Source organism: Artemia sp. Qi Xiang Cuo, chromosome 21, assembly GCF_049724085.1.
Source record: "Artemia sp. Qi Xiang Cuo chromosome 21, ASM4972408v1, whole genome shotgun sequence".
NCBI classification, from domain to species: Eukaryota; Metazoa; Arthropoda; class Branchiopoda; order Anostraca; family Artemiidae; genus Artemia; species Artemia sp. Qi Xiang Cuo.
In genome coordinates, this window is record NC_142814.1 from 30170907 (window position 1) to 30191025 (window position 20119).

The 20119-nt window shown below is 34.9% G+C and overlaps 1 protein-coding gene across 3 annotated transcripts in view; it reads right to left on the reverse strand.

Moving 5' to 3' along the window:
* Positions 1–12217: 12217 nt before the first annotated feature.
* Positions 12218–20119, reverse strand: part of LOC148939437 (uncharacterized) — a 28266-nt gene continuing 20364 nt past the window's right edge. For all 3 annotated transcript variants that reach the window (XM_089106786.1, XM_089106784.1, XM_089106785.1), the window contains exons 5-7: positions 18448–18594; positions 14735–14893; positions 12218–14071 (exon numbers count right to left, since the gene is read on the reverse strand). In XM_089106786.1, coding sequence (XP_088962912.1) covers positions 13835–14071; positions 14735–14893; positions 18448–18594 — 543 coding nt within the window. In that variant the 3' untranslated portion in view covers positions 12218–13834. The remainder of the gene's footprint in view (positions 14072–14734; positions 14894–18447; positions 18595–20119) is intronic.

Genomic DNA, 20119 nt, shown 5'->3' on the forward strand with positions numbered 1-20119 from the left:
TCTAATCATACAAATTGAAATTCCTCGAACTTTTGAGTTGTTGCCATGTTCAAATTATGTTTACTCATACTTACCTGTACAGGGGGTGGAGCAATGGAGCATCTCCTAAAAAAAATAGTAGTAGTTGTGAACCTACTCCCCCTAAAAAATGAGTAGGAACAAAATTTTGATTTTCAAAATTTCAGAATATATTTTGAATCTAAAGCTTTAGATTCAAGATAGATTAAAATAGTCTCAATGCTTTGAGAATGAAGAAACTTATTTAGTTATATATACTTTAAGTACTACATAATCAATGCATATTGTTCTGGAGTAAAGAGGCACACAAAGTGGATTAAAGAGGCGTTGAGTGGAGTAAGGAGGGGCGACAGCCGCCTTATAAATTGTCACTGCTAAGCCTAAAAATCGTATTTAATGTTTTCATGCTTCTGAAGTCAGTTGAGTCAGTGAAGAGGATCAGTTGAGTAGTATGAGCAAGAGGACCAAAGTGTGATTGAACATAAATTGCCCTGTCGATACTTCCTTAGATACGACCAAGACGGTATCCAGGATTATTGTTTTTTTTTTGGGAGGGGGGCAGAGGGGCTTACAAAAAACTTGTAAAATCACATCAAAATGTATTTTAATGCAATTTCATTACGTTTTCACGAGCTGGACAAACTTTTTAAGGGGAGAGGGTTCAAACCCCTTAGCCCCTCCCCTGAGTATGACCTCAGATTAATCGGCAGCAGCTTCATCAACGATCTTCAGCCAGTATTTGTCCCATCTCCAACCATATCTTTGGAAACTCCTCCTTGGCTCTAGATCTTCCTTGAATTTTTGCCTTCCTGGTAACCATTTCAATGAGGGTGCTGGCTCAAAACAAGGAAATCTTGGACACCTCTGGGAGGATGCAAAGTATGGCTAAGGAGTTTCAGGCAACGTCCATTATTAATGAGTAAAAGTTCTGCTAGTTAGCTACAATGACTCAATACTTCTCGATTCAAAATTTTGTTCTATCCCAGAGACTATAACGAAAACAACGGCTTGGTGCTGCGGTGAGTTGTTAGTAGTAGTAGTAGATAGAAAATGGAAAAAATCCTTGCCCTCTCCCCTACATTTTTGGTAATTTGCGGCCGTGCTTCCTTGCTGTCAAACTCACTTTTGAAAGATTATGAGCAAAGAGAAAATTTGTAGAGACATTTGTAGAGAGGTATGAGACATTTTTTTGGCTCTTGGATTCCTTCTTCTCAATTATTTCTACTCTGCAGGAGATGGCAAGCTGGCAAGACAGGGATACCAGCAGTAAAGCATATGTACTGCGCTCCTGCATTGAGAACGCAAGACTAGCTGATTGGACTGGTCTTCTAGAATTCCAGTTTTTGTATGTTATGAAACCATTGAAAGAGCCACTTCAACAAAAGGACGCTGATCTCGTGAGAGCTTTAGGACTCATAAGCAGTGTAAAAACAACTTTAGAGGAAATGTGAGTCCGTGCAGAAACTGAGTTTCAGTCTCTTTATAAAGAATTCAAGACCATGACAGAAAAAAATTAATGCTGCCTTGAAAGTCGTTCATCCACGCGCAGCCTCGCCCCTGTCTACCGAACAGGAGTACCGAATATGAATTGAAAAAGCCACAACAGGATGATGGTGTTCTTCCCATTTCCGGATGCCATGTTACTTGATTTCACGGGTTCTTCCCATTTCCAGATGCCATGTTACATGACTTCATGAAGCGATTCGGCTCCTATTTTGCTAATGCCGCAAAGCTGTCATCATTTATCCCACCAGTTGTCCACAGAAATAGTTGGGACTATCTCAAGGTAGATCCCAAGAAGCACAAGGACCTTCTCAGTGGTACAAAACTGGCTTGGGAATGGAATTCCAAATCTGGATGACCCACTGGTTAAACGTTGCAACGGAGAATCCAAAGACGGCCATTTCAACTCTCAACAACAGTCAAGAGCAGATTTTCACGACCACCTTTGTTTTGCTCACAATCCTTGCGATGCTTGTAGTGTCAACATACAAGGCAGAAACAACTTTGTCCAAGGTTGATAGGACTTGTTCTGCAGTGAAAAGCGCAATGTCAGAGGAGAGGTTGGTGTCACAGTTGTTTATGCAAACATACAGGAACGAACTGCCAAAAAACAAGATGTCATTGGTTAATTTGCCACCAGAAAAGCTCGGACACTGAATCTGATACTCTAGTATTGCCTATTCTTTCTTTTTATTCGATTTTCTTTTTAATTTGATTTTGAGTCTTTTGCGATGAATATTGAACGAAATTTTAAATTTGTTCTAGGTTGTTGTTACAGATATGACTCGAATAGATCTAACAGACATCTACCCGTTTTTCTAGTTAGAAGTGTTGTGACCATCCAATGAAACGTTCTGTTGGATTAGTTTCTAGGTCTTTTTATATCACCACCACACAGATTCATACAAACGAATTAGTCTGACGAAAGCAATATCAACATCCCCAGCTAGTATTGCGCTCGATTGACATTGGTGCTCTTAGTCCAGTGGGCCCCCTCAAGATTTTACTCTCGATCTGCCGGTGAATTTTTTAGCCATAGTACATTTTTCAATTACATATCAATCGAAGCAAATTCAAATAGAAGCTAATCTTAGTCGAAATATTCTTGTCTATTTAAACCAGGGGTTTCCAAACTTTATTTTACCAGAACTCCGTTAAAAATGTTTTGATCATATGGTACCTCCCTTCCCTTTCATTAAACAGTGCAAACACGAATTTTTTTTATTACTACAAAATTTATTAAGATAAGCTCCTACAAACAAAGAAAAACAATTTATAACAATTTTATATTATCATATTTTAATGAGAAGGATGTGCTTGTTTGGACAAAGCACAAAGCTTGTCAAATCTCGGTGTCAATTATAAGATGACTGAATGAAGCTTATGTTCTACAACCAAACGAACTACAACCAATTCTACAACCAATTTCAGTTTCATTTCACTTAATGCAGCAAATTCTGTTTCGTATAAATAAGATCTTGCAAATGGCATCAATGCTTTTTAAGCTTTACAATTAAAAAAAACACAAGTTTTTTCAACTGAAAGTAAGGAGCAACATTAAAACTTAAAACGAGCAGAAATCATTAAGTATATGAGGGGGTTTCTCCTTCCTCAACACCTCGCTCTTTACGCTAAATGTTTTATTACTTTAAAAAAAGGTTCTTATTGTTCTAATTAAACGAATTTTGTGTTTCATGAATTGTTCTTAAAGAAGTGGGACAAAATTTAAACTTTAGCGTAAAGAGCAAGTTGTTGAGGAGGGGGAAATCCCCTTCGTATACGTAATAAATTCTATTCGTTTTAAGTTTTAATATCGCTCCTTACTTCAGTTGTAAAACTATTTTTTTTAATTTAATTTCTAGTCATTTTTTTATAATAAATGTCAGGATATCTGACTCCACCTCCAAAGAAAAATCCCTCCTCCCCACGGAAATAATCTCTAGACAATTCAATCCTGCTGAAAATTTACCCCGGACAATTACCCTGAACATCTCCACGCGTAAAATTGAGTTGGCAAAGAGAAAGCAAGACATAAGACGCATTTCGTATAAAATTCTGGCAAATTCCCCTAGCTTAAACTTTCCCCTGAAAAATGCAGCCCTTAGAAACTTAAACAACAAAAACAAGAAGAACAATAGGGAATTCTTTTCTTAAGACAGTGAAGATAATTTGAATGAATATTTCGGCCCTATGTCCGAAGACCGTCCTCAGCAAGACAAAAATATATAAAAGAAAAAAGACTCACAACAACATGCGACCAATCAAACCTTAAAGCAAAAATTTTCAAAGCAGTCCCAGCACCTTTACTTCTGCGAAGTTCAACCAGAACTGATAAAAAAGTGAGGTAAAACAAGGCGATTCAATGAGATGAAAGAAAAATAATTTAAGAACACTTTCTAATTGCTAATCTAGCCTTTTTGGTGGCCTGCCTCAAAGGTCTTTTTGTGACCGGTTCTGTCTTAATGTCTCTTGATTTTTTAAAATATTTTGTAAGATCATTTTTTATTCAATTTGTGCATAGAGCATTTTAAGGAAATATTTAAGTCCCTATTTAAGGAAATATTATTATTAATCTTAAGTCTGATTTCAATTGCTTCTCGGACTACCTGTCTTAGGCCATTGCTAATAAGGACAGATTGATTAAAAAGTATGTTGTGGCTAGGATTTTCAAATACATGGCTTCCTAAAGCAGAATCAAATGAAACAGTAGCAATATTAGAATTTAGAGCTTTGACAATATCATCTTTATGCTGTTGTATGCGTTTCTCTTAATTCTGGTGAGTTCTACCAACATAGTATTTGCCACAATCGTATGATGTCTTATAGACCCCTCTTTGGCGAGTAACTGGGGTCTTATCTTTACAGGAATTTAGGAAATTTACGATTTTGAAATTATTGGTAAATACCACATACAGATTATTTTGTGCGCAAACTTTTTTTTTAAGATTTGTTGTGATTTTTGGGATGTAGGGAAGGTAAATTATGTTTGAGGGCCTGTCAGAAATCTCGTATGGTAAACTACCATTAAGTTTACGGGAGTTTCTTTTCAGTCTACAGTTGATTACACTATTAATAAATAAAATAGGATACCCATTTCCAAAAAGTATGTCCCTGATAAAGTTTAGTTCTGCTGTGATGTGGGAATCAGAACAAATGTTTAGGGCACGATCGACGAGAGAGATTACGACAGCTCTTTTAACTTGTGGGGGGTGGTTTGAGTTAAATTGCAAATATCTATTATTTTGTGTTGGTTATTTATTCGATTTAAAATACAAATATCTATTATTTTGTGTTGGTTTTCTATTGATTTAAAATGCAAATATTAATTATTTTGTGTTGGTTTTCTCTGGTGCTATTTTCCTTAGAAACTTCCCTCCCTATGGAAAATCCCTCCAGCGGAAAATCCCCCCCCCACACCCGAAAAATATATGGATACTTCCAAATAACAAATACTATACGCAAACAATGGGCAAATCTTATAACTTAGAACTTTCCCCAGAGGCTGCGGGGGGTCATGTCATCTCCAAAGGCACAGTTTTTCGTTCTTTAAACTATGTTGAAGAAAATGGCTCTCAAAATTTTGATCGGACGATTTTGAGAAAAAAATGGGCATGGGAGAAGAGGGCTAGTTGCCCTTCAATCTTTTTTCGTCACTTAAAAAGGAAACTAGAACTTTTAATTTCGTTTAAATGAGCCCTCTCCTAATACTCCAGGGCCTCTGGGTCGATATAATCACCCCAGGGGAAAAAAAAAACAAATAAACACGCGTCTGTGACCTTTCTGGCAAAAAATACAAAATTCCACATTTTTGCAGATAGGAGCTTGAAACCTGTACAGTAGGGGTCTCTGATACGCTGAATCTGACGGTGTGATTTTCATTAAGATCCTTCGACTTTTAAGGAATGTTCTCCCCTTTTTCGAAAATAAGGCAAATTTTCTCAGGCTCGTAGCTTTTGATGGTTAAAATTAAACTTCATGAAACATATATTTGGAACCAGCATAATGAGCCAATTCTTTATATATCTATTGGTATCAAAATTCCATTTTCTAGAGTTTCGGTTACAATTGAGCCGGGTCGCTCATTACTTACAATTCGTTACCACGAACTGTTAGATTTGACCAAATATTATATTCACTCTTAATATTTAGCCAAAATTGTGTTAGAGATGCATTCTGATTTTTTTTTTTTTTTTTTTTTTTTAAGCAGTAGCACTAGCTAATTCGATCAAGTTTTCTTTGTCATTACTTTTTAAGTCAAATTGGTATTCTTTTTCATCGATAAATGGATTTTTTATCCGCACATATTTTTTTAAATTGAGATTATCAAAGTAATTCGAGAAACTAATTAAAAAATCATCTATGCGTTTAACAAACGGATTTTTGTTTGCTTCTATATTATCTTGGGTGCATAAATTTAAAAATAGAAAGATGTCAAACTTCTTTTCCAAATCTACCTTCTATTGTTTCTTGAATGCTTTCACATTATCTTCTAAAATCAATGGATGCATTTTTGGCCCTTACATTGATTTATCCAAAAAGGTGAATTTTCCTAAAATATCCACCAAACAGGTTATTTTAACAATTAAATTACCATCCCCAAACAAATTTTGATTTTCTTCTATAAAAACTGGAATTTCCACTTTGAGTTCATTTATTTTCTGAATCAGTGGCGGATCAAGGGGTCCCCTTCCCTAACGTCATCTAAAGTAGTATAATTTACTTAATTAACGCAAGTTTGCGTTAATTAAACTTGCTTCTAACGCAAGTTTATCGGATCAACCTATTTTGCGCCCCCCCCTAAACAAAGTCCTGGATCCGCCCTCCCTTGCTCTGAATCATTTTGCCACAAGATATCCAGCGCCCTTCACAATACTACAAAAGGGAAATGCAAGTAGCTCCCATATCGTCACACAGCTTTTTACATAATCTCACTTATAATGTACCCTTTTTGTATGTAATATATAGTTTTCTTGACTTTTGTAAAAACATCTTTAAGTTCCTCACTTTGTTTTTGATACGAGAGCTGCTCTATGGGGTATGCAGTGCGTCCAGTTACAGGATACAGTGCGTCAGGGATGTTTTCATTTTAATTAGTGCTAGAAAGTCAGTTTTGTGTCCTGATATTAACTTCGCACCTTCTCTATAAAGTCAAAAGCAATTTTTCCACAACATACCTTTCTTATTAAAAAACTTTCACCTTTATTCAAAATTTCACTTGATATGACAGCAAGAAATAAATTTGCAAAAAAAAAAAATCTTCAGTTATGTTTTTCTGTTCAACACATTCAAAATATACAATAAAATATGGGGTTTTAGCTCCATCAGTTTCTTTTTCTACTTTCAGAGCAATTTTTTAATGCGTATCTGAGAAACTAATTGATCGCAAAAATCGTCTCTAATGATCTTCTAATTGATCATCCCTGAACATATCTATAAAATCTTGCTAATTTTACCTCAAGATGGCAAACGCAGCTTTTATTGAGCCTGGGCGTCTAAATCCCGTCAATCACGAACGGGTTAAGATATTTTGTGTGACTACGCAGTTTTAATTCCATTTGATGTTTTGTCAGTCCTAGCTAGTACTCGCACCGTCCCTTAAACTAGTCTGTACCCCCTAGGGAGGCGCGCCTCCCAGTTTTGAGGAAGCTGATTTAAACATAATTATTTCAACTAAGATTGACATCTATTTTCAATTACTCTAGTTTGCCGCCTAATAATTAGGATAGCCTATACTTTGTTTTAAACATGGAAGGAAAGCCTCTGGGACTCTACCCTCAGTTACTCGTAGTTTTTACAATGTCCTTCCAACATTTTCTTTAATTTTGTGCTATTTACCTGTTTTCATATTGTTTTACCAACCCTTCCTCCCTCCAACAAATTCATGCGTATGTGCCTGCAAATGCTCATGAAATCCCGAAGGAAACCACAAACACATTAGAAGCATCAGGAAAGCAGTGAGTTTGAAACATCTATATTGATTTATTGATATTTCGGATACCCAAATCAAAATACAGGAGAATCCAGATATAACCCATCACTAGTTATCACAACTAACGCCCATATTCCTATCACGATATTAGATTTGAAGAAACGAGGAATAGTAAAAGCAAACAAATTATTATAAGGAAAACGTCACTGGTAAGGAAGAGAACCCGAAGGAAGTTTCCAGGGGGAATGGGGGGCGGCGGTAATTCCTCGAGAGGGAAGGCTTTGAAAAATTGCCCGACTAATTTCATAGTTTTCCCTATGTTACATACCACTGAGCTTCAGACATATTTTTGTGTTTTATTGGGTGAAGGGGAGGGGGCCAGTGGCACACTAGGGCCGCAATAAACAGAAGTTTCAAAAGGCATTTCGGGGAAAAAAACTGTCTGGTGAGAAAGAATTGCAAGCTGAAGCTAATTTATTTTAGTTTATGTTAATAGTAAAAACTTATGACATAAATAAATTAATGGGAATTTCGAAAAAGAGCCTGAAACCCCTCGAAAATAGCGTCAACTTGAAGTGAAAGCTGGACCATTGGAATTAACACGGTCAAAACATGTTTAAAAGAATTACTTTTTAGCATGGAAACCACTAGACATGTCTCCTTTTTTTCAGGGGTGATTGCACCAAGCCAGTGACTGTAAAACGTTGGCAGGGAGCACATTTGAAAGAAAATCACCATAAGTGACTCACACACAGTGAGTCACAAGCCCTGTAGCTCATACTATTAATATATTCTCATCCTGGAGCACCATAGCCGTAATCTAATCATTCATTAGGTTTTATTATTTGTGTAGATAATTGTTCCACTCTGTTGTAAGTAAAATGTTCACAAAAAAATAAAATAAAAAAATATATATTTGAGTAGGGCTAATGTTATCCCATCATTTTCTAAAATAGTCCGTTCTAAGGCGTTGAAGGGGGTGGGTGATTATTCTTTAGACTCAAGAACGGTGTGATAACCATGGTAGTAACACCACGGGGGGGCGGGGGGTTAGCAAAAACCTACCTTCTCCTCTACTCTTTCTGGGAGTGCTCTTACTAGATTACCAGTACTTGTATGGCCTGACGTTTTGCAAATAAGGAAATTTAGTGTTATTTTTTCTTTATCTAACAGAGCATTTGTGCGAAATTAACTCCAACGGTGGAATTAACTTCACGATTTATTATGTAAAAGGAAAATGTCCTAGTTCAAATAATGTGTCAACATGAAACCATCAAAATACACAAGAAAGTTTCAAAATTGCTTAAAATCTCAATTTTAATACTGGATAGATTGATCCATTATCGTCAACAATGCAGAGGCAGTTTTAAATTAGTATTAAACATAAGAATTTTTTTTTTATAAAACGAAAAAAAAACAGCAGCAACTTCATTAAAATAGAAACAAATAACTGAAAATCGAACCGTTTATAGGAAAGTTTGAGCAGTTCCATAAAACAAATAGTAGAGAACACTGAAAAAGATTCCTTATTTCCTTCCTATGTTTGATTTAAGTGTACCAATCATCTGGTGGACATTATGTCCATAATTTTTTCCTTATATTCATCAGCATGTTTCATATAATTCCAATTTGCTCATTAGGTCGAATTAATGTTAAAGAAATATGTATTCATTAATAGAAAACGCTAATTGGCGCTTGGAAAGAATTCCATTCAAAATTAATTTTTTAGCATGAACGGCAAATTTCCCGCTACGCGTCCTTACCCCATCCGAAAAATTCCATGTGTGTGGCTTCATAGCTTAACACACCGAAACCATTCTTGACAAATAAAGCAAATTTCGGCACTTTTTTTAGGTGGTTGGATATTGAAATCTTTTTTATTGCGAACATTCTTGAAAAACACCGCGTTTGCGCATTTTTGCTAAAAAAAAAAAAGAAACAGAATTTTCGCCGTATTCTGTAACGGAACTTGCACTGGAACTGGAAGCTTAAAACAATAAAACCCCTGATATGATTTCCCTCTATTTCTTTGATTTTATTACTGTAAAGAAAAAGACCACTGAAAGGTAGAAAGTAGATCCTTAGCTTTAAAAAAGAACAATAGTTGCAAATACAGGAGTGCATAATGTGACGACTATAATGAGAATTTGTCCCAATGAAAATAAAATTTTCCTTAACAGGTCACCTCCATAATTAGCAACATGACTTAAAAGACAAATTGAGATAACCCAACTAAGGATATTAATTTTCATCAGAAATCCAATAGTTTATAAAATCAGATTCATTTTTTTTCCATGTTTTTTTTAGGTCTTTTCTTTTTTAGTAGCATATTATTTTCAAATTCTGTATATAATCATGCAGGAGGAATTTACATGTACCATTTCTTTTTTTCACAACCTTAGTCGATTTTAGCTTCATGTCTTTTCGTTGGCCTTATATTTTTATTCCTTTCTATTTCCCAATTTCAAAAGACCATAAATGAAGTCAGATTGTGAAAAGCAAAAGCAACGAAGCATAAATTAATTTCTCGCTCGTCGTTGTACCTATCTCAAAGATGTTCTTGGGGAGGGGGATTTCATTTACATTTGTCTGAATTCAAAAAGTAAAAGTTAAAGCTGAATTAAAAAGTTAAAAAACACAATTGAAGCAGCAATTTAGCAATCTTTGAGCATATATTTTGTCAGAAAAACAAAAACAAAATCTATTTCAATCGTGCAACATACCAAAGATTTCCGCAGTATTTAAAACGATTTTTAATATGACCTCCTGGGCAAGGGATGTGGAATTCAGCCCACCCACTCTACCCATGCCTGCACACCTTTACTTGTGGAAGTCTCAGTTGTTCTTCTAAGTTGCTCTTTGGCTCAGTTGAGCTTCTTCAATAATATCTGTCCCACAATCTAATCAAATCCAAATTCTACCAATTAAAGTCTTTGTACAATCTAGGCGCGGGGGGGGGGGGTAAATAAGTTTTTCCATTGCAAAATTAATTACCTTCATATAAACCAACAATAGGAAAAAGAAGAAAGAATACAATGCTTAAAGGAATAAGAATACAGTACTAGTTTTAATTATAATCTATTAGCCATGAGAATAAAAATTTCTGAAGCTTTTTGTTATTTGGTCATGTGTTTGGCTAATGCGATATGTATTTAGCATAGTCAAGTTTGCTCCAAAGAAGATATTTAGGTAAGATAAGTAGCCAGTTTTATCTTCTTTTTTAAACGTATTAATTTTTATTTTAGAAGATTCCGATATGAATGTACAAAGTTGGTCAATGAAGCGTTTCAGTTAAAATGATTAAAAAAACAAAACAAGTGAGGTCGATTGATTTACATTCTAAACTGCTCAAATAATGGTGGGTCGTATGTCCACTGCCAGGTTAATTTGAAGTCCCTAATGTATACAATCAAGATCAAAAAATTTAATAGAGCCAAAATACATAAAAAATTGTTAGAAAATTTGCGAGTTATAACTAACATTATCATCGTCACTAATAATCTATTTCGATTTCTATAAACTAAAATTATAACATCATATCTAAGCCTTACATCATTCAAAAACAAAGTTACACCAGAAGCGAAAGCTAAAAAACACCACAACCTTGCCAAAAATTAAAATATGGAGGGATAAAAATGTGCAAGCACCACTTCATTCGCCGTTTTACAGCATATAGGTTACAAAGAAAGATCACCACTAGATGGTAATCTTCGCATTTTCAACCTGTTGTAAAAAAAACTATAGCGCCCCCTCAAGAACGACAAAATTACTTTTACTGAGAGAAATTTACGTCACAATTGAAAATCGACTTTATTGAACAGATACAGTAGAGTGATGGTGATTTCTGTTTTCATCGAGAGAATCATTTAACTGAACTGGTCGATATGAAACATACACGTTAATATCAAACATGTTTGATATTAAAAAATTTGATACAAACATAACAAGAAGAAATTCGTATCTTTGAAATGTGTTTTATTATCTTTTCTAGTCGTGTGAGTACTTTAGTAAATAAAATAAAATTTCTTAATTCACTTGGATGAATGTATCTCGTAGTTTGAATGTATTTGTATTAGGGCTAATTTTATACTGAGTTATTAGTATTTGTATTGCTAATATTTTACTTATTGTCACGACCAATATTTCTTCTTCTGAAACATTTAAACAAGGAAAATCTTAAATTTCTAAATTCTTAACATGATTTCCCTCATCCCATTTCTCTAATAGAAGGTGGTAAAAAATATTACTAACAACTTTAACCAAAAAACGTGTTCCTTTTACCAACGAAACCGCTGATATTTCACCACTAGAAATAGGAAAAATAATAAACCCAAAGATACGTCATTGGGTTTTAAGCAAAGGATTGAAAAAAAAATTAAATTTACAAGCATTTTTAGTTGATAAAAAAGGTAGGCACCGCTTTTATGTGTTACAGCCCCATTATCTTTATCAATGGCTTTGAATTACCTCGTTTTCGTCGTTGTCCTACGTTATTTCGTTTTTATGTGTAGCCATTTTGTTATTGGATATTATTTGAAGATGACTTCAAATTTACGTTGGGGGGGGGGGCAAGCCAACTTTTCTCTGGTCATCACGAAAAAGTATGCGCTATAGTAGTTGTTATTTTTAAAGCCTTTAGTCCGATAGGCTTCGCTGCTTGTATTTATTTTTAAACTTGCTTCTAATCCGTTTATATTAGGTCTCCCTTTTTGCTTGGATTCTAAATCACATATTGCCACAGAATCAATTAAAAAAAAAAAAAAAAAAAAAAAAAAAAAAAAAAAATTATGTTTCAATGGATAACGAAATATGTTGTGAACTAATAAAGGCACGAAAAACATTTCAAACATAAGGTTATCCATCACTATCAAGTCTTAATTTTATATTCCTTTTATGTGGAGAGGTTTTCAAAGACCGTCGTCAAAAAGAGAAGTCTCTTGGTTTCTCGGTCCGCTTTCGTTTACCTTAAATATGAATTTGTAAACCAATATTTATACAATTGAGAATTTATCAAAAACATCACCTGGCAACACCCCAGTGGAAGTTTTAGAGCTAATATAGTTTTATATTTTTTTTAAAACGTGTATCACATGCTCCATAGGGCAAAGAGGATAATGTCAGGACCAGCGGCATATTGTTATTGATGGTGCAACGAGTGTTTCCATGAAAAAGAAAATAAAAAAAGATACCACTGACAACACATTCCACCTGCCATCTATTTCATGACCATTTTTCTGTGAAATAAATTCCTTAATTTGGCCGAAAAACAGCAAACAAAGACCGTGCTTACAACTACAGTCACTCTTCTAAGCACAATTACGTAATGGAATAAAAATATGGACGGATAATTTCAATAGGATTGAATAACTTCATACATAAAAATATACACATATAAATAAGGCACAATCTGTCAACTTTTAAAAGTGAAATAAAAGCGTAAAAAGCAATGCAATGTTTAATTAACTGAAAAAAAGGTATTCAAGACAGGCAAACAGGTAATTTGATTTTAAAAATACATTTTATAGGCTGTATGTTTAATCCCTACAGATTAATTAATGAACTATTTTGATTCATCAACAGTTCCAATCCTTTCTAATTCCCTCAGTTCCATAAATCTATCTACTCAGAAAGACTGCAAATCACTGTGCCGATTTATTGCTAAAGTCAAATAAAACTAAGACTGCCTTAATAGCCTCAGAACCCATTGTTCGAAGTTTAAACAAATAATTAAACAGCTGGGTGCATCTGCAAAGGACACAGAAAGGTGTATCATATATAATATATCTTTTCTGGGGTAAAGGACCGGATTGATTACTTAAAAAACTAAGAGTGAAAATTAAATTGGACATACAGCTGAAAAGACAACATTTGATTAGATTTCTTTGAAACAAAGTTAGTTAGGTCTAAAAAAAGGCCTGGAGATAAGAGAAAAGCTTGCTTCAGCACCATAAAATCAGTCCCAAAAATATATTCAAAATGACCTCAAAGGTCATTGAAATGAGCTTTGAAGAAAAATAATACATAAAAAAAAAAATTAAGTTAAAAATTAATTTAAACGAATAACTGAAATGAAGTTTCATTTGATTTCTTCTTCAGCGTTAGCGTTTGGAGATGGGGTTGAGTTACACTCTAAACCTTGAATAGGGTTTATAACATTTAATACCGTCAAAATGTATTTTTAAACACTTATCCAAAACAGTTGATATTATATTTCGAAAATTTAGATTCATAATAAAAGATAAAAAGCTCACATCTATAATGATGTACCACTACGACGAAAAGGTTTTATTTACTCCCTTTGTCATGGTCTAGAAACAAAATCAATTTACCCCTCCCCATGGATAATCATCTGAGTTTAAAAAACGCTTTAAAACTCCAAAAAATTCAATGCTCGAACATAGGCTTACAACAACTAGTTGTATCTTTAACTGGCTTGCATTTAAGATAATCCTCCAAATACTGGCACGGACACAAAGCAGAATGCAAATGACGCGGTCTTGGAGGGTTGCCAATTCCTGCGTCATTATTGTCTGACTCGTCTATTGTCCAATCTAATCTATGTCGCAGATAATCTTTCGCCCATCGCTGAGAATATCGAATGAATAACCTTTCGGCTTTCTCCTTTAAAAAGAAAAATTTTGATTATCAAATAATTAAAGGTATATTAGTATAAGATTAGACTAAGCTAGAGAAACAAAGGCAATGAGAAATTAACGAGACCAACAACTCAAGTTTATTTTTTGGAAAAAAAAATGAACGCCATCTAACGATTTAAAGTCATATAATGAAAAATTCAACCAAGCAACAATCAACCCTAAAAAACATAATGCACTAAGACTCAATCTGACCAATTGAACTGAAGCAAAATCAAACTCCCAACAAAGCTCCCCCGAGCAACAACTTAGTCAACTCTAAATCGGATCACGTACAATTCAAATTTTACCCGATAGAACTCCTTTTATTTACCAGGAATACAATTTGTGAGTTGGAATTTCGTTCGATATTTTATTCAAGTAAAACCTCCCTTTTGCCTAGCCTAAACATTTTTTGGTTAAGATTGCGAAGGTTAATATTTACTTGATTAAATCTAGGTTTTGCACAAATGCAGCTTCAATTTTACATATACCGAATTTTGCGTCAGTCGAATTTGTTGGGTTGAGTTTTGCAACATTGAATTTTAAGTGGACTGAATTTGGATGTGTTCAGTTTGGCTTACTAGGAGCCCACTACACTTAAATAAGAAATGGATTGGCGGAAGAATGTTTATAAATCCACAATACATACCTGCTTCTTGACAACATTCCTTCCACTCGCCCCGGATACTACAATATCTGCCTCAGGTAAGTCCATTCGATTCCTGAACTCTTGACGTCGACGTTCTGCCTCTGCATCCCCTTGAGCAGGTTCTGTTTCACCTGCTGCAACAACTGACTGAAGTTTTTTCTGAAAAAATTAAATGCTGAGCTTATGTCATCTGTATGTTCCACTTAAAGGGGACCATATTAACAATCTTATAGCTTTTTCTAATACATATACATCGAGTAAATAAAAATGAAGATCAATTACTATCTTGCAGCACCTGGCACGTTATGTTCTGAAATTTAAAATAAATATCACGAGAACTACATGCAGAGTTATCAAACCTTCTGGGTCTTTTGAGGGTTATACCCGATTCGACCTCTTTGAGGAAAGAATTGACCACGGTATAAAATAGCAAAAATTGGTCCTTTTCTACGGTATGATCCCTTTCATTATCTAAAAAGCGTACTAAAACTTTTCATTTCCTTTCGAATAAGTTATCTCCCCATATTCTACGATTACAAACGCTTCATTGACTAAATTTTGCGGAAACCAAAAATTTCCTTTTTTTTTACACATACGAACTTGAGACCCCTGCAATGGAGTTCATAGAAACAGTTCTGATAACCTCCTTGAGGTGACTCAGTTAGTAGTAGGCACGAATATCGGCCTACTATTACTAGTTTCAGACACAATCCCGCCATTCCCCATCACAACCAGTTTGTGAACCTCAAGCAAGAGCCGCGTTTTCAGGCTCAGCGGGTTTAAACACGGGTTGTCCTCGTCTAGTTTCAAGTTTCTAGTTTTTCGTCTAGTTTTGTCAAGTTTCAGCGGGTTCGAAGCTTCAACTCCGTGTTTGATGCACTAGATGCACTGCTAAACAACGCTTGATGCGCTAGACAAGAAAAACCCGTGTTTAAAGACGGGTTGTTCAAGGATCAGCAGGTTCGAACAAGGGTTGTTCTCGTCTAGGGCATTAAGCATTTTGCATCAGTGTATCTAGTGTATCAAACACGGGGTTGAAGCTTCGAACTCGCTGAAACTAGACAAAACTAGACGAAAAACTAGAAACTTGAAACTAGACGAGGACAACCAGTGTTCAAACCCGCTGAGCCTGAAAACGCGGCTAAGGTATTTCAGGAAATACGCTGCTGAAATTGGCTGTGTCACAAAAACATGTGGTTTTCCATTAAAACGTATCTTTGTGAGCCCAAGCTATGGAATCGGCGTCACCAATAATATCATAAACTCGAGATCACAACATTGCGCGTCATGAATTATTCTTGGAAAATTCCGTTTGAAAACCAACTCTGTTCAAAAATACTTTCCTTCTGTTGCATTATAATCTAGATTTTGAAATTAACCTTAGTAAAGGAGGGCAACAAGCAACTCTAGGAACAACATTAACAAAGTGATGCTACAGGAATGTTTTTTGGAAGCACTACAGTATTTCCTTTGAGCAAGCCTACAAAGCATACAGCCCAAGGATTGTATGAAGTCTAACAACTATCATTTGTTATGAAATGTATAAAAAGAGTAACTATAAATATTCATATTGTGTTTCAGACTAGAATAAATACAAACATAAATATAAATACTTACCTAACAAGGTCTAGGCGTTTTCTCCCCGCGGAAAATCCCCCCCCCCATTTTCCCCTGGACAATTCCGGATGTTCATTAGAAGGGAAATTGAAAGTTCTATTCGCCTATTTAAGTCAGAGGCAACGCTATAGAGTTGCCATAAGAGGGCCATAGAGCTTATATACCTTATACATCTTATAGATCATAATGTCTTAATATTTATTTATTTTTTCCCAGGCGCACTTCATATGAAAAAGGTGGTCGCACAAACTTTGGAGGTGGCTCATTCGATTACAAATCGAATGAGCCACCTAGTGCCCTTTTCAGAAACTTCTAGTGCCTTTTTCAAGAGCCAAAAGCAATTGGAGGGCAAGAAGCCACCCCCACTCCATTTTTTCCCCAAACGCATCTGATCAGAATTTGATAGAGCTATTTTAATCAAACTAGTCCAAAGGTCGCATATCATGCCTCCAGGTTTGACAACAAGTAGAAAAATAGGGATTTTTTTTCTTTCCCGTAAGACAGTGGAATTTCAAACTGTAAATGAATATTTCAACCCTATGTCTAAGGGCCGGCCCCAGTCAAAGAGTCCTAGATGAACTTAATTAAAATTATGATGCTAGGGCTGTTTAAAAAATTGTCTTTAGTTTTCAAAGTCATATTTTAATGTAATTTTCTCTTTTATATTTTCATTTGTGTTATGCTGAGGAGGGCCCTTGGACATAGGGTCGAAACATTCATATAAAGTTTGGAATTCCACTGTCTGACCACAAAAAATTCTCTATACTTGTTATTTGTTGTTTATGATGGAAAGGCAGTGTGGTCTTCGACGCTATTTATGCAAAAATAACAGTAAATTGATTGGTAGCTTCCCACTTTTTCAACGTTCTGTTTGAGAACTCAAATATTGGATTGCAAGTGAAACTTTGAACAATTTTCGACTATTTGGTCAAAATAAATTTTCGATAATCAGTAATTGTGTTTAATAAGATCTTAATAATAAAGCCTCATTTCTTAATAAAGATATTCGGGTGGACGAAGACGGGTATTATTGTTCATGCGGATGAAAGTTCTGCGTGACTTAGTCTTCTACGTGGCTGAAGCTATCACGACCTCCAAAATAGTGCATAATGTTGACACACACTGTTTGTGTATGTTTAAATACATTTAAACATTTTATATAGGTAAAGAGGAAAATTACCCTTTAAAATCTGTGAAAACAAAACTCTAGGTAGTACTAGTCACCCGTCATCCCCAAGAATTTCCTGGCAAGGTCCATGATGCCCTGCCTGTCCTTTGTGCCGGTGGACTTGCGAATACAATATTTGTACTACATAGAAAAAAGATTGTTACAATGAGAGTGATACTAATTCCCCATCCCACAGTACCAATAATAAAGGTGTAGACCAAAAATATTCCCGGGAATCAAGAGGAATTAAATATCAATTTCTACCTCCCGCTCCTTCCCCAAACCTCACTCTATATTTATATGAAGGTTCAATAAGAGTTAGAACTTTTGGGCATTAAAATGCACTCTTTGAGACACCTGCCTCTTGCCGAGGAAGTTCTTAGCGAGGAAGAGTTTTGGAGGGAAAATTTTCCGGGGAGGGGGAAACGCCGGCTCCCGTCTAACAAACCCTAACAGATATTATACCTGTTCTACCTGTTATACCTGTATACTCCTTCACATAGCTGATTCTTAGCGAGTTCTTAGCGAGGTAGAGTTTTGGAGGGAAAATTTTCCAGGGAGGGGGAAACGCCGGCTCCCGTCTAACAAACCCTAACAGATATTATACCTGTTCCATTATCTTTGCCAATGGCAAGTGAATTACCCTATATGCGTTGTTTCTATTGTTTTGGACCTCCTTTGATATCACTTTTCTTTCTGTCTTTGCCAGCACCTGTTATTTTTCAATATGAAAACCAGCTGATTATTAGCTGTAGATAGAATTATCCTACTTCAAAGAAATGAGTCAACGAAAAACACTGTTTCCCTCCTTCTTTTTGTACAGCCCGCCATTGTTTTTTGTCTTTTGCCCTCATCTAATTCTGAGCTGAAGAATTGACATACTAGGTCAAAAGACTAAATATAAATAACAAAAAAATTGCATACTTACGATACAGTCTTTGGGATTGAAGTACATGAAACACAAATGAACCTTGTGACACGACAGACGACCCCTATCATCTACTCCCAATAACAGCTTATGAGGCACCAATGCTCGATTGACACGTGCTACGGCTCGCTCTAAAGCACGGACAAGCTGGAAAAAAGAACAATTGTTTTAAGTCCAGAGATACTGCTAAAACCGCCTCTCATAATCTAAAAAAAAACATTTAAAAACAAAGTTGTAGGGTCCACAGTATAAACGATAGGAAATTTCATAAACAAAGAAGCCTTTTTCACTACAGAAATTAGTCCTAGCACCCTTGGAGAGTTTACAACAGTTTCGGCTATTTGATTTTGGTTAGACAAATTTTCGTCTTGAAAGAAACAAACTTGTTTGGCTTTTTTTCTTTTCAGTTAAATTTGTCATTTTTATTTCTTCGTAGCTTTAAAATACTCAACTGAAAAATGCCACATTTTTAGCTTTAATAGTTTCGCATATTACACTGGTAAAAAAAAAACAAAAAAAAAACAGACAAACAAACAAATGCATTCTTGATTTTTTTATAAATGGATGTGATAGGCATCGTTAAGTAACTAACTGTAGTTTCTGCAATTTTTTTTCCACGTTTAAATATTTGAATAATAAACTGACCCCTAGGAAATCTTAAGACTTAACTTTTACTCTCCCATATAATTTCACAGTATTCTGAATACCTTTATGCATAATACTACAAAATTACGGCTTGGAATTACTAAGCTTTTCTTCTTTTTTCTCTTGTTTATATTTGGTGTTTATAAACAATGACGAAAAGCAGATAAGCATACCAGACAAAACATAAGAAGTTCACGAGGGATTTTCTGAAGACAGTGATTAAAGTAAAATCTACTCAAATATTTCTGCCATATGGCTAATATGCCATATGTCTTATGCGAATGCCATATAAATACATATGCCATATGTATTCGCTTATATCTTAAACGAAGTATAATTCAGATCCTCAAACAAAGAAACCAAGAAGAATCTAACTCACTCAAGAGTCCCATTGTCGAATGGAAGAAAAAATTGAGTCAATTTTCTTTAACTGAGGAAATTGTCAACCTTGTTTAATATTCGTGTTTTGTCAATAGTGACATTTCTACTGAAGCTCTCTTTTTCAGGAAACGCATTTCCAGGATAGGAAAAAAGCACGCGAGTTTTCATTCTTCTACCTTCAAGAAAACAACCCATATCTCATTTTTCAATAAACTAGAAAAAAGTAATTGATATAAGTTTCTCGTATCGTCTTCAGTCGGACAGGAAAAAAACAACAAAAAAAAACGAAATGTTCAGTGGTTTTATACATGGCAAACGCCAAGGCTTCTAGAAAATAAACTGTTGTCTAGCACCAAAATTGACTAAAAGCAATAACATAGTCCAATTTTCTTTCAATTTACCAATCTACTTTTCATTCATTATAGAGGCTGCAAATAGAAAACACGAAGAGTACAGTTTAAATTCTCTAAATTGGAGCTTATGGTATAATAGATACATTTTATCAAATCTCTTTAAACAGTAATAATAAAAAAAAGTAAAAACGTTAGAAGATCAATCAGAAAAATAGCCTAAAAGTAGTTAGGTAATTGTAATAATAGAAGAAAAATCTGAAAAACGGTGCTGAAGCGTTATTGTTCGATTATTG